The sequence below is a fragment of the Bos grunniens genome, chromosome 26, assembly GCF_055505025.1.
Source record: "Bos grunniens cultivar Pamir isolate PY7600 chromosome 26, Bosgru_T2T1.0, whole genome shotgun sequence".
Taxonomy (NCBI): Eukaryota; Metazoa; Chordata; class Mammalia; order Artiodactyla; family Bovidae; genus Bos; species Bos grunniens.
Genome location: NC_141190.1, coordinates 39,251,567 through 39,268,265, shown reverse-complemented (window position 1 = coordinate 39,268,265; position 16,699 = coordinate 39,251,567). Strand labels below are relative to the sequence as shown.

The window sequence follows — 16,699 nt, the reverse complement described above, 5'->3', positions numbered from 1 at the left end:
TGCACTGGCTCACAGGCTGTTCCCATCAACTGTGGTCTTCAGGTGACATCACTAAGAACAGAGCAGCTTCTGGAAGAGCTGTGTTCTTTGGGAGTATGGGTGGGGCACCAAGGAGAGAGGACAATCCCACAGATGTCCAATAGATGAACCCAGTTTGTTGTTATTCAGTGGCTAAGTCGCATGAACAGAAGCACGCCCGGCTTTCCTGTGCTTCACCACCTCCCCGAGTTGGCTCAAACTCACATCCATTGAGTTGGTGATGCCATCCAACCAACTCATCCTCTGTCATTCCCTTCTCCTCCTGCCTTCAATCTTTCCCAGCATCAGGGTCTTTTCCAATGAGCAGTCTCTTTGCGTCAGGTGGCCAAAGTATTGGAGCTTCAGCTTCAGCATTAGTCCCTCCAATGAATATTCAGTATTGATTTCCTTTAGAATTGACTGGCTTGATCTCCTTGCAGTCCAAGGGCTCCCATGAGTCTTCTCTAGCACCACAGTTCGAAAGCATCAATTCTTCAATGCTCAGCCTTCTTTATGGTCCAGCTCTCACAACCATACATGACTACTGGAAAAACCATAGATTTGACTACGGTTTTTTTCTTTTAAGTGGTACATTTTCAAGATGACCCTGCTCCCAGGATCTAGCTTCACCAAATGCTCTGTGGGTCTCTACATCTGTCTGAAGGATAACTACCACCATCCCCCTCACTCTCTTGGGAGATCACAGCAGTGATAGAAGGACAAAAACAAATACTGGATATGATTCAAAAATAAGAGAAGCAGAATACTTAGTTCCCCTGGTGAGGAATTTAAGTCATTTTACAACAAAATTTCAGGATAAGATGGCCTATTAATGTCAAGTGATTTTCCATAGTTTTGAGCTAATGAATATCTTGGAATGACTTCCAGCATTTCCTGATGTGAGATTCCATCTGTTGTAACCTCATATTTGTAGTTGCCAGCCTCTAAGATGGAGACTTTAATCATCTTTGCCTCTTGCTGTTCGTGTTCTTGAGAAGGCTCTTTCCAAACTGAATAGGGCCAACCTGTATAACCACTGAGATACCAGACATATGACAACATGGAAGCTCTGAGACCAGTTTACAAAAGACATTACAGAACTCCTGCTTACAGTGTATAGGGGACATGGGTTTGATCCCTGGTCCAGGAAGATCCCACATACTGCAGACCAACTATGCCCGTGGGCCATAACTACTGAGCCTGCACTCTAGAGCGTGTGAGCCGCACCTACCGAGCCTATGCGCTGCAACTGCTGAAGCCTGCATGCCTAGAGCCTGGGCTCCAATACAAGAGAAGCCTCCACAATGCGAAGCCTGTGTACTGCAATGAAGAGTAACCCCCTCTTGCCGCAGCTGGAGAAGGCCCTTGTGCAGGAACGAAGACCCAGCACAGACGAAAAAGAGAAGACACTGCAGCGTCTACCATGCTCGCTCCAGGGAAAGCCAGTGCTCTTATGAGGACACTCGAGCAGTCCATGGAGAGGCTCACATGGAAGACAGCTGAGGCCTCCAGCCAACAGCCAGCACCAACATGCCACCCACGTGCACAAGCCTAGAAACAGATCAAGCCTTCAGACAACTTGCAGCCCTAGCCAACACCCTGATGTAACCTTTAAAGAGACCTTGAGCCAGTAGCACCTTGGTCAACCATTCCCACATCCTTGACCCAGAGAAACCATGAGATAATAAATGCTTGTTGTTATTTCAAGCTGTTAAGTTATAGATAATTTCTTCCCAGCAACAGATAATGAATATTTGATAGGTATTTGAACTTGTAGTTCATTAAAAAATGCCCTTTGTTGCTTTTTCAATCTTCTGTTTAATTGGAAAGCTAGCTCCATAAGGGCAGGAACTTCCTTCTGCTCACTCCATAGTCTTCAGCTGCTAGAACAGAGTGTGATATATCGAAGACATCTCATAAATGTGTGTTGAGTATGGTTGTGGATGCATGCTTAGCTGCTTCATTTGTGTCCGACTCTTTGTGACCCCATGGACTGTAGCCCTCCAAGCTCCTCTGTCCATGGAATTCTCCTGGCAAGAATACTGGAGTGGATTGCCATGCCCTCCTCCAGGGGATTTTCCCTACCCAGGGATTGAACCTGCGTTTCTTATGTCTCCTGTATTGGCAGGCAGGTTGTTTACCATTAGTGCCACCCGGGAAGCCCAAATATGGTTGAGTATCTGCCAAACCTCCCCTAACTCCAAAGAGCAGAGACCTGAAAACTTTAAGTCCCACCCAAGCTTGGAGACTAGAAGGTTTCAAATGGGATGGGATGCCATCAAGCCTCTGAGAAAACAATTTAGAGAAGTATGTCAGTCTCTAAGGGGTCCATGGCAAGACCCTACTGGTCTTGAAGCCAAATCTACTCAAAGCCTTGACTTGGGTACTTGGGTCACTGAACCCATTTCTCTGCAGGAGGGCGATGGGGGAGTCCTTCTCAGGCTCCCAGAAGCCGCTCAATAACCAAGACTAAGGGCCAAATCATTCTTGTGTCTGATGAATGACGCACAAACAGTTCCACTGACCCGGATCACCCAGGCCCCATGTTAAAACAGCCCATGTCTTCTGCTCAACCTGAGAATCTCAGACGTTAGGACTGTGCAGCAAGCAGTCTTTCCTGGGCGGCGACGTCAGAGCCGACAAGGACGGGTTATTTTTCATCAAACTCCACTCGGTAGAAATTCAGCCTAGATGTGAGGAACGGTGTGGATGTCCCTGGCTGAGCCAGGAGCACTGGAGGGGCGTGCTCCCCTAATGACACCACCACCTCCTCCCTCCTCGGAGTTCCAGTCAGGATGGAAGGAAAAAAAAAGGTATTTCAGATGAGCATTTCGCCAGCCCTGGAAAACTCAATAAAGTCTTCATGCGTAAAAGAGGTGTGCCAAAGGCTGGTCATTTGACGTCAGGATGGGCGATGAAAGGTCCTGCTAATTCCCAGAGATGCAGACACAAATTCGAGGGGATGGAGGAGCCTCTGATGAGTGGTGGTGTCATTAAGGCGTATGTAAAGAGCATGTGTCGCATCCACCCAGGGAGCCAGACTCGTATTTCCTTTCCAAAAGAGAGCTCTTGGTACAGGCCCAGCAACACAGAACGTCTGCACGACCAGAATGAAAATAGGCATCCATTGGATTTTTTCCCCCTTCTTCTCAAGCTGACTGTAAGAGTCTAACAAGACACGTGGCTGGAAAATTCCACTGGCTCCTGGGTTTAGCCTTGCCCTGCTCTGCCTCATCAACTCTCCAGACAGATCCCAAAGCTGCTGATGCCTCATCTTTTCCAAACGGGGAGGAGCCTTCGTCCCAGGCTCACACTTTGGTCCTCGGCTCCTCCATCCACGTTCATCTCCTTGGTGAACACATCTAGTCTGTGGCTGTAAGTGCCAGCTATAGGCTGGTACTCCCAGTTTGCTATTTCCAGCCCAGGCCTTTCTCACAAACTCGACTTTAACACCCACCACCCCTCCCACATCTCTGCTGGGCTGTCTGGTAGACATCAGAAGCTGTGTCCCAGATGAAGCTCCTGACCTTCCCCCAAACAAGCCTCTCACAGCCTTACCCTCACTCCATCTTTCCACTGGTTCAGGTCAACACTTGGAAGTCATCCCCAACTCTTGTCTCTCACCCTCAGGGCATTAGAAAATACTGTTAACTCTGGTTCAGAACATGCTCCAATCCGACTGGGTGTCAACCACCAGCTCTCACCCATCAGCGCTCCCCACTCTGACCCTGGCCCACTGTAGCCTCTTCCCGACACAGAAGCCAGAGGGAAACTTTCAAAACCAAAATCAGGGAATTCCCTGGCAGTCCAGCAGTTAGGATTCTATGCTCTCACTTCCAAGGTCCTGGGTTCAATCCCTGGCCAGGGAACTAAGAGCCCATAAGCTGCGTGGTGTGGCCAAAAAATTAAAAAATAAAGTAAAAACCTAAATCAGACCATGACACTGTTCTGCTCAAAAACGTTCCAGTGCCCACCCCCCACATCAAAGTTCTCTAATGGTACAAGGGCTTGCACGATTGTCACGTCGCCTAGACCCTTCTGCCCCTGCTCCCTCTACTCCAGCCACGGACATCAGATCCCAGTGGGTCTTGTGCATCAATTACTTGTCAGTTGCAGCGCTATAAGCACCCAGAGGTGAGAGCTATCCAGTTAGTGGAGGAGGCAGGCAGACAGATAAAGCCTGACTCGCTACATACATGGCACCTGTGACATGCCACACACTGCCCTGAGCAGTACAAACACATTCAGTCCCTCCTCAGCGCATCTGCCACCACCAGGTACAACTATGTCCCCTCTTACAGATAAAAAGATGGGGCACAAAGGGGTCAGACACCTGCCCGCAGTCTCCCTGGCAGCTGAGGGGGTGCCAGCATGGCACCGTGGTCTGTCTCAGGAGCCAGCTCGCTCATGATGCACTATTCTGCCAGCACCGAGCTCTAATGAGGCTCAGATGTGTGTCAAAGCAACACCTCCAGCAGAGGGCACTCGGGAAGAGAGGAGGTGGACAGGGGAGGTTTCTGAGAGCAGAGGACAGGGGGGGACGAGCTGGCATTCACCAGGCAGAGGTCCTGGGAGGCCTTTCAGGTAGCGAGAGGGAGGAAGGCAGGGCTGAGATGCTTCAACCAGCTTGGCAAGTCAGAGCCACCAGAAGCAGGTTGGGGCCAGAATGCAGGTCTCAAGAAAGACCCAGGAAAAGCTATGCATGAAAGGCAGGGGCCTGTTAGTGGAAGGTCTAGTAAGTCAGCCTCAAAATGTGTAATTTGTCCTAGATGTCAACGTTTCCCGACCCTGAACATTTACAGAGTGCTGTGCTGCACTGTGCTAAGTCGCTTCAGTTGTGTTCGACTCTTTGAGACGCTATGGACTGTAACCCGCCAGGCTCCTCTGTTCATGGGAGTCTCCAGGCAAGAATACTGGAGTGGGTTGCCACGCCCTCCTCCAGGGGATCTTCCTGACCCAGGGATCCACATCTCTTACATCTCCTGGCTTGGCAGGTGGGTTCTTAACCACAAGGCCCACCTGAGAAGCCCAAGTACTGTCCTAGGAGATGTGAAAATTACCATTGTCTACTACCTCCTTCATGGATCACTGCCGTGTTGTGGCAAAGGGGCTTGGGTAACTGAATGAAGCTATGAGCCATGTCACGAAGGGCCACCTGAGATGGATGGGTCACAGTGTAGAGCTCTGATGAAACATGGTCCACTGGAGGAGTGAATGGCAAACCACTCCAGTATTCTTGCCAGGAGAACCCCATGAACTACATGCAAACTCCGGGAGATAGTGAAGGACAGGGGAGACTGGTATGCTGTAGTCCAGGGGTCTGCTACAAACAACGGCCCATTCAAACAACGGTAGATAATGAGCACCCCTAAGTGCCAAACTGTAGACTCCGAGTACCATTTCCCAGTAAAAGAAACCAGGATCCTTGGAAAAATGACAAACTCTAGGTGTAGGGCAGGAAGCATACAAGAGGAGCCCAGAACATCACATCAGACGACATGATGGCTACCAGCAGCCACTGGGGTCCTCTCAAGGGCTCAGAAGCCAGCCTGAGGGGCTCCCACAGGCCAACAATGAAACCATGGAGCACCACTGCATCAAAATGCCCCACATTTAAGTCCATGCATTAAAACTCTAATTGATTACTACTGTTGGAGGATGCCAGTGAACCAATTAGGTACTTTGAAAACACACGAATACAAGAAAAGAATCAAGCACTCCCTATATGAACTTTACTATGAGGTAACCAAACAGTAGAGAGAGGAATACCAGACCACCTGACCTGCTTCCTGAGAAATCTGTATGCAGGTCAAGAAGCAACAGTTAGAACTGGATATGGGACAACAGGCTGGTTCCAAATTGGGAAAGGAGTGCGTCAAGGTTGTATATTGTCACCCTGCTTCTTTAATGTACATGCAGAGTACATCACGTGAAATGCCAGGCTAGATGAATCACAAGCTGGAATCAAGATTTCCGGGAAAAATATAATAACCTCAGATACGCGGATGAGACCACCCTTATGGCAGAAAGCAAAGAACTAAAGAGCCTCTTGATGAAAGTAAAAGAGGAGAGTCAAAAAATTGGCTTAAAACTCAACATTCAGAAAACTAAGATCATGGCACCCAGTCCCATCATTTCATGGCAAACAAATGGGAAAACAGAGGAAACAGTGAGACTTTATTTTTCTGGGCTCCAAAATCACAGCAGATGGTGACTGCAGCCATGAAATTAAAAGACGCTTGCTCCTTGGAAGAAAAGCTATGACCAACCTAGACAGCATATTAAAAAGCAGACATTACTTTGCCAACAAAGGTCTGTCTAGTCAAAGCTATGGTTTTTCCAGCAGTCATGTATGGATGTGAGAGTTGAACTATAAAGAAAGCTGAGCACTGAAGGATTGATGCTTTTGAACTGTGGTGTTGGAGAAGACTTCTGAGGGTCCCTTGGACAGCAAGGAGATCCAACCAGTCCATCCTAAAGGAGATCAGTCCCAAATATTCAATGGAAGGACTGATGCGGACGCTAAAGCTCCAATACTTTGGCCACCTGAAGAACCAACTCATTGGAAAAGATCCTGATGCTGGGAAAGACTGAAGGCAGGAGGAGAAGGGGACGACAGAGGATGAGATGGTTGGATGACATCACCGACTCGATGGAATGAGTTTGAGTAAGCTCCGGGAGTTGGTGATGGACAGGGAAGCCTGGCGTGCTGCAGTCCATGGGGTTGCAATTAGTTGCATTCAGTTGCTCAGACACGACTGAGCGACTAAACTGAACTGACTGAACCAAACAGTAATGAAAAGGAAGTATTTTTCAGTAAGCAAAGGAAGAAGGAATGATAGAATGTTGCTATGTCACAACCCTTAATTAATCAATAGATTTGGATATTGAATATCAATGGCTACTGCCATCTCAAAAAGACACCAGATATCATAAGCTCCCTAGCAGAAGAGCATGAAACCACTTATGAAGTCAGCTCCCAACCACTGCCAGAGTGAAATTGAATCTGACAAATTTCTGAAGTCAATGAGCAACTTACAAGAAATACAGAGGAACCTATCAAATGACACATGAGGGTGAGAACACAACACTCAGACCACGGGACGCCCTTGGATGTGGTTATAAACTGTGAAGAGATGCATTTGCAAAAAGCATGAGAAAATCAGAAATTTGAACACTGAGGAGTATTTGATGATAGTAAGGAATTATTACTTTTTAGCTGTGCTAATGGTACTGTGGGTTTTTTGGCTAAGGAGCCCTCATCATTTAGTGACACATACTGACATGTTCATGGATGAAATGACAGAAATGAGATCAGCTGCAAAATGCCACAGGGTGGGGGGTGTGGGGAGGATGTGGGTGAAACAAGATTGGCCTTGAGTCTGTAACTATTGAAGCAGGTGAAGGGTGCATGGGGGTTCATTATACCATTCTGTAGACTTCTACTTTTTATAGCTTGAAATTTTCCATAATAAAAAGTTATGAAAAATACTTGGCCCCATCCCCAGAGATTCAAATTAATGAGTCTGGGCTTCAGCTCAGGCACTGATTATTTTTTTAAGGCTCCCCAGGTGTTTCTACTGCTCAGTTGAGGTTGGGAACGATTGCAATCACTGGCATGGAGACCAGGACAGGCTGTGGAGGGAAGGGAGCTGGGCCGGGAGAGGTCAAGGGACCAGGCACATGGTCCTTGATCTGGTTGGTAAAGAATGATAAGAGGGCGGGGTCCAGGACAATGCAAAGATTTCACATGCGGGTGATGGTGGGGTCACTGAAACAGGGAACGTGTCAGGGCTAGTAGTATGGGGGACCTGGGGGAAGGTGCTGAGTTAGTTTTAGGTGTTGACTTTGAGGGGCCCATGTGACTGTCAGTGAGATGTTCAGTGGACAGTTTGGCCAGTGGGTCTAGAGATCCACACTGAGACCCTAAAGCAGATACACAAACTTGGGCCCCATCGTGCTGTCCCCCAAACCAAGCCAGAGGTCAGGATGGCTGCAGCCAATGACAGCATTAGGGCCTCTAGGTAACAACAGCATCTCCACACCCTGCCTTGGAAAGGGGGGCCCAGATGACCCCATTCCTTTCACGACTGACCGTGATTCATCCTTCATCTCCCTACTCCTTGTCCACTTTCCTTGGATAGACTCCCTAGGCCCAGGGTGAGGTGTCCTAACCTCCTGAGCACGTGCCAAGGAACTCCTGCATGTTCATATGTCCTGTTCTAAAAGCTCACGCAGATCAATCAACATGTTTTTAGTTTTTTTTTTTTAATTGAAGTATAGGCGATTTACAATGTTTCGGTGAAGAGAAATGATTTCGTTATATATACACTCACACACATTTTTGTTTTCAGATTCTTTCCAATTATAGGTTATATGTGCTACACAGTAGGTCTTTGTGTTTATCTGTTTTATATAGGGTAGTATGTATCTGATAATCCCGAATTCCCAGTTAATCCCTGGTCACTGGAACAGGGATCACATCAGGGCTGGTAGTCCGGGGGACCTGGGGAAAGATGCTGGTGGTGGTTTAGTCACTAAGTTGTGTCTGACCGTTTGTGACCCCATAGACTATAGTCCTCCAGGCTCCTCTGTCCGTGGGATTTTTCAGGCAAGAATGCTGGAGTGGGTCAACATTTCCTTCTTCAGAGGGTCTTCCCGACCCAAGGATCGAGCCCCCATCTCCTGCATTGCAGGTGGATTCTTTACAGATTGAACTACCAGGGAAGAAACCATATACAGTAGCATGTATCTATTAATACCAAACTCCCAGTTTATCCCTTCCCCGCCTTTCCCCCTTGATAACCACCAAGTTTGTTTTCTATGTCCATGAGTATACTTGTTTTGTTAATAAGCTCATTCTATATATTTTTTTTAGATTCTACATATAATTGGTATTATATGGTATTTGTCTTTCTCTGACTTTCTTCACTTAGCATGATAATCTCTAGGAACATCCCTGTTGCAGCAAATGGCATTATTGCATTCTTTTTAATGGCTAATCCAGCATTTATCTGTAACTATTGAACTGTAGTCTGTAACTATGTAACTGTTGAACAAATGAGTAACCAGTACATCTGAAGGAAGACCCCATGGCGTTAGTCATGTCTGGGTATGCCAGTAGACAGCACAGCCAGCAGCTGACAGATCACTTCGAAATAGTCAACACATGTTCCTCCCACAAATACTGAGTGCTGCATGGGCCAGGCATAATGCCAGGCAGGCATGAACTGCAAGCCCAGGGTCCTGGCCCCAGGGAGCTTGCATTCTAGTGAAGAAGCAGATGGTAAACAAGTGTACAAACAAACACAGCAGGTGATGACCTGGAGACAAGTCTGCATTCTCAAAGTCTGCACTGGCAGCTTCTTTGGCGACAAGGTTATTCTTCATCCATCTAAGTCACAAGTCTTTATCCTTCCCCTGGACAAAAACCATCGCTGATCACAGAGGACCAGAAGCTCCCAGCTCAGGAGCAGGGACTTACCACCGAGTCCAGGAACTGAATGTAGGACTCCAGCCCAGGTCTGGTTTCGCAGAACTGCCGGAAAAGCAGCCTCCCGACTGGCTGTTTGTCACATAAACTGCAGTAATCTCGGTCTGGAGAAAAGAAAAGAAGAATACGGTGAGACCCAGAGAGGGCCAGGCAGAGCCATCAACCCGCGTCTGGATCCTCATCCCAGATGGATGCAGCAAGGTGACTGGCAAACTCTCAGGACCCCTTACTCATCTCCAGGCTCTGCAGACTCAGAGGGTCAAGGTCAGGGTAGAAAAGGGGGCCAGTTAATACCTCGCCTCTACTCTCCAGTCCACTCCCTATTTAATGCCCTGAATTCTGTGTGGACATGCTAGCAGTTCCTGGCACTATGACTGCATCCCTAGCTGGCTGATTAGCATGTCACATTCCTTGGTTACAGTCACTGGATAAGGGTGCCAAGCATGCAACCCAAGCCACGAAAACCCACATGAGCCACAGATGTTGCCTGGGCACGCTAAGCCTCTTTTCCTCTGGTGCTGGGGTACATGGGTGTGAGGCCAGGGTCTGCTGCAGAGATCTTGATACTGCACAACAAGCTGCTGTGAGGACGACATTCACATGGAGAGGAGGTCAGAGCTGGGAAAATTATGAGTAGGTGCTCTGGTGAAGTCATGAATCTGGATCACACTATGCCTGCAACCTGCAGCCCAAACCACATCTGAAAAGCTTATTTATGAGCATTGTTTAGGACAATTTGAAAAACTTTTAAAATGACTTATAATTCAAAACATTCTAATGAACGCAGTTAAAAAAAAACTCATATTTGCCCAACTGAAGCAAAGCCCAGTCTTAGAGTCCTTCACATTGTGAAAACCCTGCATTTTCCAGCTAAGGAGCTAGAGGCACAGGAAGTAACCAGTCTTCAGCTATTGAGTAGCCAAGAGAATTCTGAAGAATAAAGACAGTGTAAGGCTCAAAGCCAGAGGCCTGGAGACCAGGGTTCTAGCCAGAGACCTGCTGTGTGACTGCAAGCAACACATCTACCACCGCTGGGCGTTAGTCTTCCTCTGTAAAATGAAGATGCACGTTGGAGGGAAGATGGGAGGGTCCCTTCTGGCTGTTTCTGCAACGACTCCGCAAGAGGCTTTCTCTGGCCAGAAAGATGCTCCAAGGTTTTGCTGAGACACCCTGCCTTGGATCCCCTAGAGCACTGAAAATGAGCCCCTTGATTCTGCAGCTGCACCAGGAAAAGTCAGGTGACCCTGTAGGGAAACCAGGAAGAGGGTGAAGTAGACCTCATCAGGAGAGCCATGCAGAAGAAAGGAAAGACTAGATCCTTGCCAAGTGCAGAGGAGGAACCAGGACAACCGTTCCTTTAGAGGGGGTTTCCCTGGTGATATGAAACACAAGAAGATGGGAAGAAAACCATCACGCCCACTCACTTTCATACCCAAAGAGTTTATCCACAGGAGGTACAGCCATTACTTGAAGGGAGATTGGTGGCTGTGAGCAAGGGCTCTGAAGCTAAACCCAGGTTCAAATCCCTGCCTCACTATTCACTGCCTCTGTGCCCTGGGGCAGATGACCTGACACTTTATCCCTCAGTTTCCTCATCTGTAAACTGGGAACGATAATCACACCTACCTCCTAGGACCAGCATGCTGCTGCTGCTGCTGCTAAGTTGCTTCAGTTGTGTCCAACTCTGTGTGACCCCATAGACGGCAGCCCACTAGGCTCCTCTGTCCCCAGGATTCTCCAGGCAAGAATTCTCCCTTTCTTTGTGGAACCTCCTCCCCCGAGTCTGTAAAATTCCAGCCCATGCCATGGTTCTAAGGGAATGACTTCAGGGAGTTTCAGGGAGGAGCACATGACTCTGTCCCAGCCAATCTGAGTCCTGTATCAGGGACACACTGATAGGTTCAGGGGACAGGGCCTTGGAAGTCCTTCCAGGGATTTTGCTAGATCTTCCAGAAAAGAAACATGTACCCCTCCGGGATGACAAGGTCTTATGAATAGTCAGTCAGGAGCCAATACAACTGCCTTTCCCACCAGGCAGTGAGAGCCCACGGAGAGTGACGCCAACCCAGGAGAAAGAGTTGAGTAAGAAAGAGAAGCCTGGAGCTGCAAATATCATGGGAGACCCCAAAGGCAACTGACTGAGGCCTGCTCTCCACCTGCACCCTTATCCACCTATCGCTTAAGCCAGTGGTGATAGGTTTTTGTCTCCTGGGTCAGGAAGATCCCTTGGAGAAGGAAATGGCAACCCATTCCAGTATTCTCGCCTGAACAGAGGAGCCTGGATAGCTACATAGTACATGGGGTCACAAAAGAGTCGGACACGACATAGCGACTAAACAACAGTAAACGAAAGAGCAAGTGACTAGGGCTGGCGAGCTTTATCACCCACTTCTCCTTTCCTGGGCAAACTGCCTGAGGGTAAGAACTGTTTCTGAAGGAATCCACTGGCTCTTGGGGCTTCCCTGGTGGCTCAGACAGTAAAGAATCTGCCTGCAATGCGGGAGACCTAAGTTCCCTCCCTGGGTCAGGAAGATCCCCTGGAGAAGGAAATGGCGACCTACTCCAGTACCCTTGCCTGCAGAATTACACGGAGAGAGGAGCCTGGTGGGCTACAGTCCACGGGGTTGCAAAGAGTCGGACACGACTGACACTTTCACTTCACCAGTTCTCAGTATACCATACTCAGAAGGCACTCACGACCTTCCCATTCTCTCTTGAGTAGATACGCTGATGAACACAGATGAGACACCTTGCAAGTCTCCCCCTGGGCCCCTCCTCAAGTGGTTTGGGGGCTGAAACTAGCCTTGAATTGTTGCCTCACTCAGCCTACCTTCCCATGCACAGATGGTTTGGGAATAGCCACCCCAACAACATTTAACCTACCTCGGTGTGTGGCAGGATCGGTGAGTGTAAAGGATGGGGGGAATGGGACACGATCCCAGACCTCAGGGATCTTGGATTCCGTTGGAAAGGTGGAGTGTGTTTGGGTGAGCAGACAAGATCCCAAGTGACAGTAATAAAATGTCAGGTCGTCATCAGCGACAGGAGGGAGTCTGGGTTGGAGTCTGGTCGCCCCGCGGGTGACTGGTCTGGGGCCTGCACCTGTTAACACCGTGCCCTGTGGACATAGCCTGCATTCTCACTGCCTCCCTCTCAGCCTGATCCCACAAGGACAGAAAACAAACTTTCCCGTCCTTGCCCGATGAGCTGAGCTTCCCCAGCACCAACACAGAACAAAGTAAATTACCTCATGTCAAACTCCATTTTATTCAATTATGGCAGGGAGCGCCCCCATCGCTGATGCGATTCGAGCGAGAGGCCCTCCCCATCTCTGAAAGCAATTATGAGATTTCATGCACCACACTGCGATTCCTCAAGGGTTCATCTGACAGGGTTTTCTCTCTCCATATGGCGTGTGCTGTCAGTATGGAAACAAGGATGCTGTAAACTCACAGCATAGTAAACACCATGTGATTCCAACACAAGCTGTCAGCACCTTAGTTCTGACTGTGCCTCTCCCAGCTGTACAGAGGATCCCAAGCAAGAAAGCCAAGTGCCGGGAGCCTGGAAGAAAGAGAATTAGCAAGCATCTACTGGGATGTTTCCTTAACTTGAAATAAAGATAAACGGACCTGTCCTCTGAGGAAGTGCAACCACCACGAAGATCGAAGGGCAAAGTCTGCAGTTCCTTTAGAGACAGAGAAGGAGGCCACAGAACAAAGAATAGGAATCTGAGGGTTGATCGAGGCGACAGGAAGAGGTGCGGATCAAAGTTCTTAATGCGTCAAGAGCAAGTCCAAGGGGCAGGTCACTTCCGGAAAGTCAGAGGCTACTGCAGTTTAAAGCACAAGTTGCTCTGTGATATCGATAGATCTTCAGAGTGGATCCTTCCTGGTCAGTTTCTGTGGAAGCTGGGCATGTTGTAGAAATGCCCACAGCCCTTCTCCCAAGGGTGTCCTAGGGGGGTTTGGTGGGGAGGAGTTCCCAGCATAGAAGGGCAGGGATCTCTCTGGCCTCTGAATCTCTCTCTTAGACTGGGAGGCCCGGGGATGCTGGGCACACAGGCAGGCACACACACAAACACACCAGCTCTCCTGAATATGAAAATTCTGCTTTTGGCTACATCACTCATTGATCTTTCCCTCCAAGACAGAAAGAGCCTGTTGTTATGTAAGGTGTGAGGAGCATCGGGCTCCGTGCCCCCAAAGTATTCACCAATCATCTAGTCATTCCAGCCTATTCTTTAGGTCGTCCTTCATTCAACAAACTCTCTTCCAAGTTTTCCTGCTTTATGATACCAGAAGGTTCCTTCAATTTTCATACACTCTTATTGAACTGAACACCCAGTGGGGGTGGATGGTGTGGATGAGTGGATGGGAGGAGACACACCTCATACCCCCTGGCGGGTTAATGATCCAGAAGCAGGCTTGGGGTTAACAGCTGGCCGTCAGCTAAGACCACGATTAGGGGTGTGGTCTTTGTGATGTGACATTTGACCTTGGCTGTTGTAGCATTGGTCTGGTGGACATAGAAAACTGAAGCATATCTAGAGGAAGGTAATGGACAGAGGGTCCAGAAAGCCCATTCTAAGCTCTGAACTTATAGTGCCCTAGGTCAAAGGGCAGACTGCACCAGGGAGGGCTGGGGCCCACCAGCACCCAGGAGGGTGGGGGATGGGGGATGTGCTGGAAAGGCAGGCTGGGTTCAGACAGAAAAGAGCTGGACGCCAAGGCCAAGGAGACTGGATGGATTCCCCATCCCACCGGAGCCTCAGTGATTCTAATGAGCACAAATGAATTCAAGTGCAGTTCATGGGAAGGTGGACAAAAATGGGGAGGGAGCAGTGAGTCCGAGACGTTTACGGAAGAGGTCGCTGGTTTGGGAGCCATTCCCACCTGTGGTTCAAGCTCCGGCCTTTGGGCAGGGAGGGCGCAGCCTGTGCGGTTGCGAGATCCTACTTTGTTGAGAAGCTGAACTGAACTAGCTTTAAGGAAACCACATGGGTCGTTTGTTTCTTCAAGGGCTTGACACCTCCCAAGCATGCCCACGGCTGGCCAGGGAAGACAGTGGTGCCGCTCCGTTCTGCAGCACGCCGAATTCCTGCCAAAGGGGCCTCAGACAGAACCGCTGTCCTCTTAGCAAGTTCATAGACACTGGCTGAGCCCCTTCTGGGCAATGCATACCGGGGCCTGTCAGGGCACCCCTTAAAGGAGGCTCCCCCTCCCCCAGGTTTTGTGTTTGTCTGAGCATTTTGCTTACCTGCCCCGCTGAGGCAGGACGAAGGAAAGATCACAGGTAGGGCTGGTTACTGCTCAGCTGTGAACAAAGCTGCAGAGCAGGGCTATGGGAAATGCTGAGGGGCACACACACAGCTCTCCTGACTTGGGTGAGTTTTCAGGGGTGGTGCCCATGGGAGGCTCACTGGAGCATGGGAACAAGAGGGATGGGGTTGCCAAAGGCAATGCCAATTGTCAAGCACAGGAGAGAGGCTGAGTGCTGGGGAAGGAGAAGGTCAAAGCCAGAGAAATAGGGCCAGAGGCTAGGAGGAGGCACAGGGAGAAGCCACAGTGCATGGCTAGGTGTGTTATGGCAAAAATGCAGGGCTAGGTCTGCAACCACTGCAGGGAACCTTCAAGAATGGCTTAAAGTATATGGAGGTTCCTCAAGAAATGAATACGATCCAGCAATTCCACTGCTGGGTATTTATCCAAAAGAATTAAAATCAGTATTTCAAAGAGGAATTTGAATTTCCATGTTCATCTCGACAGTATTCATAAGATCCAAGATGTGGAAATTAAAGAGGTTAAGTAACTTGTTTGAAGGTTCCTGAGTCCCAGGAGGTATGATCAAAAGATGTCTAAATTTTGGGGGCAGGATTCACGGTGGTGGTGGTTTAGTTGCTAAGTCATACCCAACACTTTGTGACCGCATGGACTATGGCCCATCAGGCTCCTCTGTCCGTGGGATTTACCAGGCTAGAATACTGGAGTGGGTCACCATTTCCTCCTCCAGGGGATAGTCCTGACCCTGGGATTGATACTGCATCTCCTGTGTCTCCTGTACCACAGACTCTGTACCACAGAGCCACCAGGGAGCCTGTTGTTGTTCTTGCTGTTCTGGTTCAGTCACTCAGCTGTGTCTGACTCTTAGTGACCCCATGGACTGCAGCACACCAGGCTCCCCTGTCCTTCACCATCTCCTGGAGCTTGCTCAAACTTATGTTCATTGAGTTGGTGATGCCATCCAACCATCTCATCCTGGCTGTCCCCTTCTCCTCCCACCTTCAATCTTTCCCAGCATCAGGGTCTTTTCCAATGAGTCAGCTCTTCACATCAAGTGGCCAAAGTATTGGAGCTTCAGTGTCAGCATCAGTCCTTCCAATGAATATTCAAGATTGATTTCTTCTAGGACTTTTCTTGATCTCCTTGCAGTTCAAGGGATTCTCAAGAGTCTTCTCCAACACCACAGTTCAAAAGCATCAGTTCTTTGGTGCTCAGCTTTCTTTATGGTCCAACTCCGACATCCATACATGACTACGGAAAAAAACATAGCTTTGGCTATATGGACTTTTGTCAGCAAAGTAATGTCTCCGCTTTTTAATATGCTATCTAGGTTGGTCATAGCTTTTACTTCCAAGGAGCAAGCATCTTTTAATTTCATGGTTGCAGTCACCATCTGCAGTGATTCTGGAGTCCAAGAAAATGAAGTCTCTCACTGTTTCCATTGTTTCCCCATGTATTTGCCATGAAGTGATGGAAATGGATGCCATGATCTTAGTTTTTTGAATGTTGAGTTTGAAGCCAGCTTTCTCACTCTCTTCTTTTACCTTCAAGAGGCTCTTTAGTCCCTCTTTACTTTCTGCCATAAGGATGGTGTCATCTGTGTATCTGAAGTTACTGATATTTCTCCCCGCACTCTTGATTTCAGCTTCTGCTTCATCCAGCCCAACATTTTGCATGATGTACTCTGCATACAAGTTAAATAAGCAGGGTGACAGTGTACAGCCTTGACGTACTCCTTTCCCAATTTTGAAACAGTCTATTGTTCAATGTCCGGTTCTAACTATTACTTCTTGACCTGCATACAGGTTTCCCAGGAGGGAGGTAAGGTGGTCTGGTATTTCCATCTCTTCAACAATTTTCCACAGTTTGTTGTGATTCACACAGTCAAAGGCTTTAGCATAGTCAG

At 48.6% G+C, this 16,699-nt stretch overlaps 1 protein-coding gene across 5 annotated transcripts in view; it reads right to left on the bottom strand.

Moving 5' to 3' along the window:
• Positions 1 to 16,699, bottom strand: part of GRK5 (G protein-coupled receptor kinase 5) — a 232,510-nt gene that overhangs the window by 63,185 nt on the left and 152,626 nt on the right. For all 5 annotated transcript variants that reach the window (XM_086377673.1, XM_086377672.1, XM_086377675.1 and 2 more), the window contains one exon: positions 9,503 to 9,615. Coding sequence is in view for 2 of the 5 variants with exons in the window: in XM_086377670.1 (XP_086233796.1) it covers positions 9,503 to 9,615 (113 nt within the window). In the remaining 3 variants the exon portion in view is untranslated. The remainder of the gene's footprint in view (positions 1 to 9,502; positions 9,616 to 16,699) is intronic.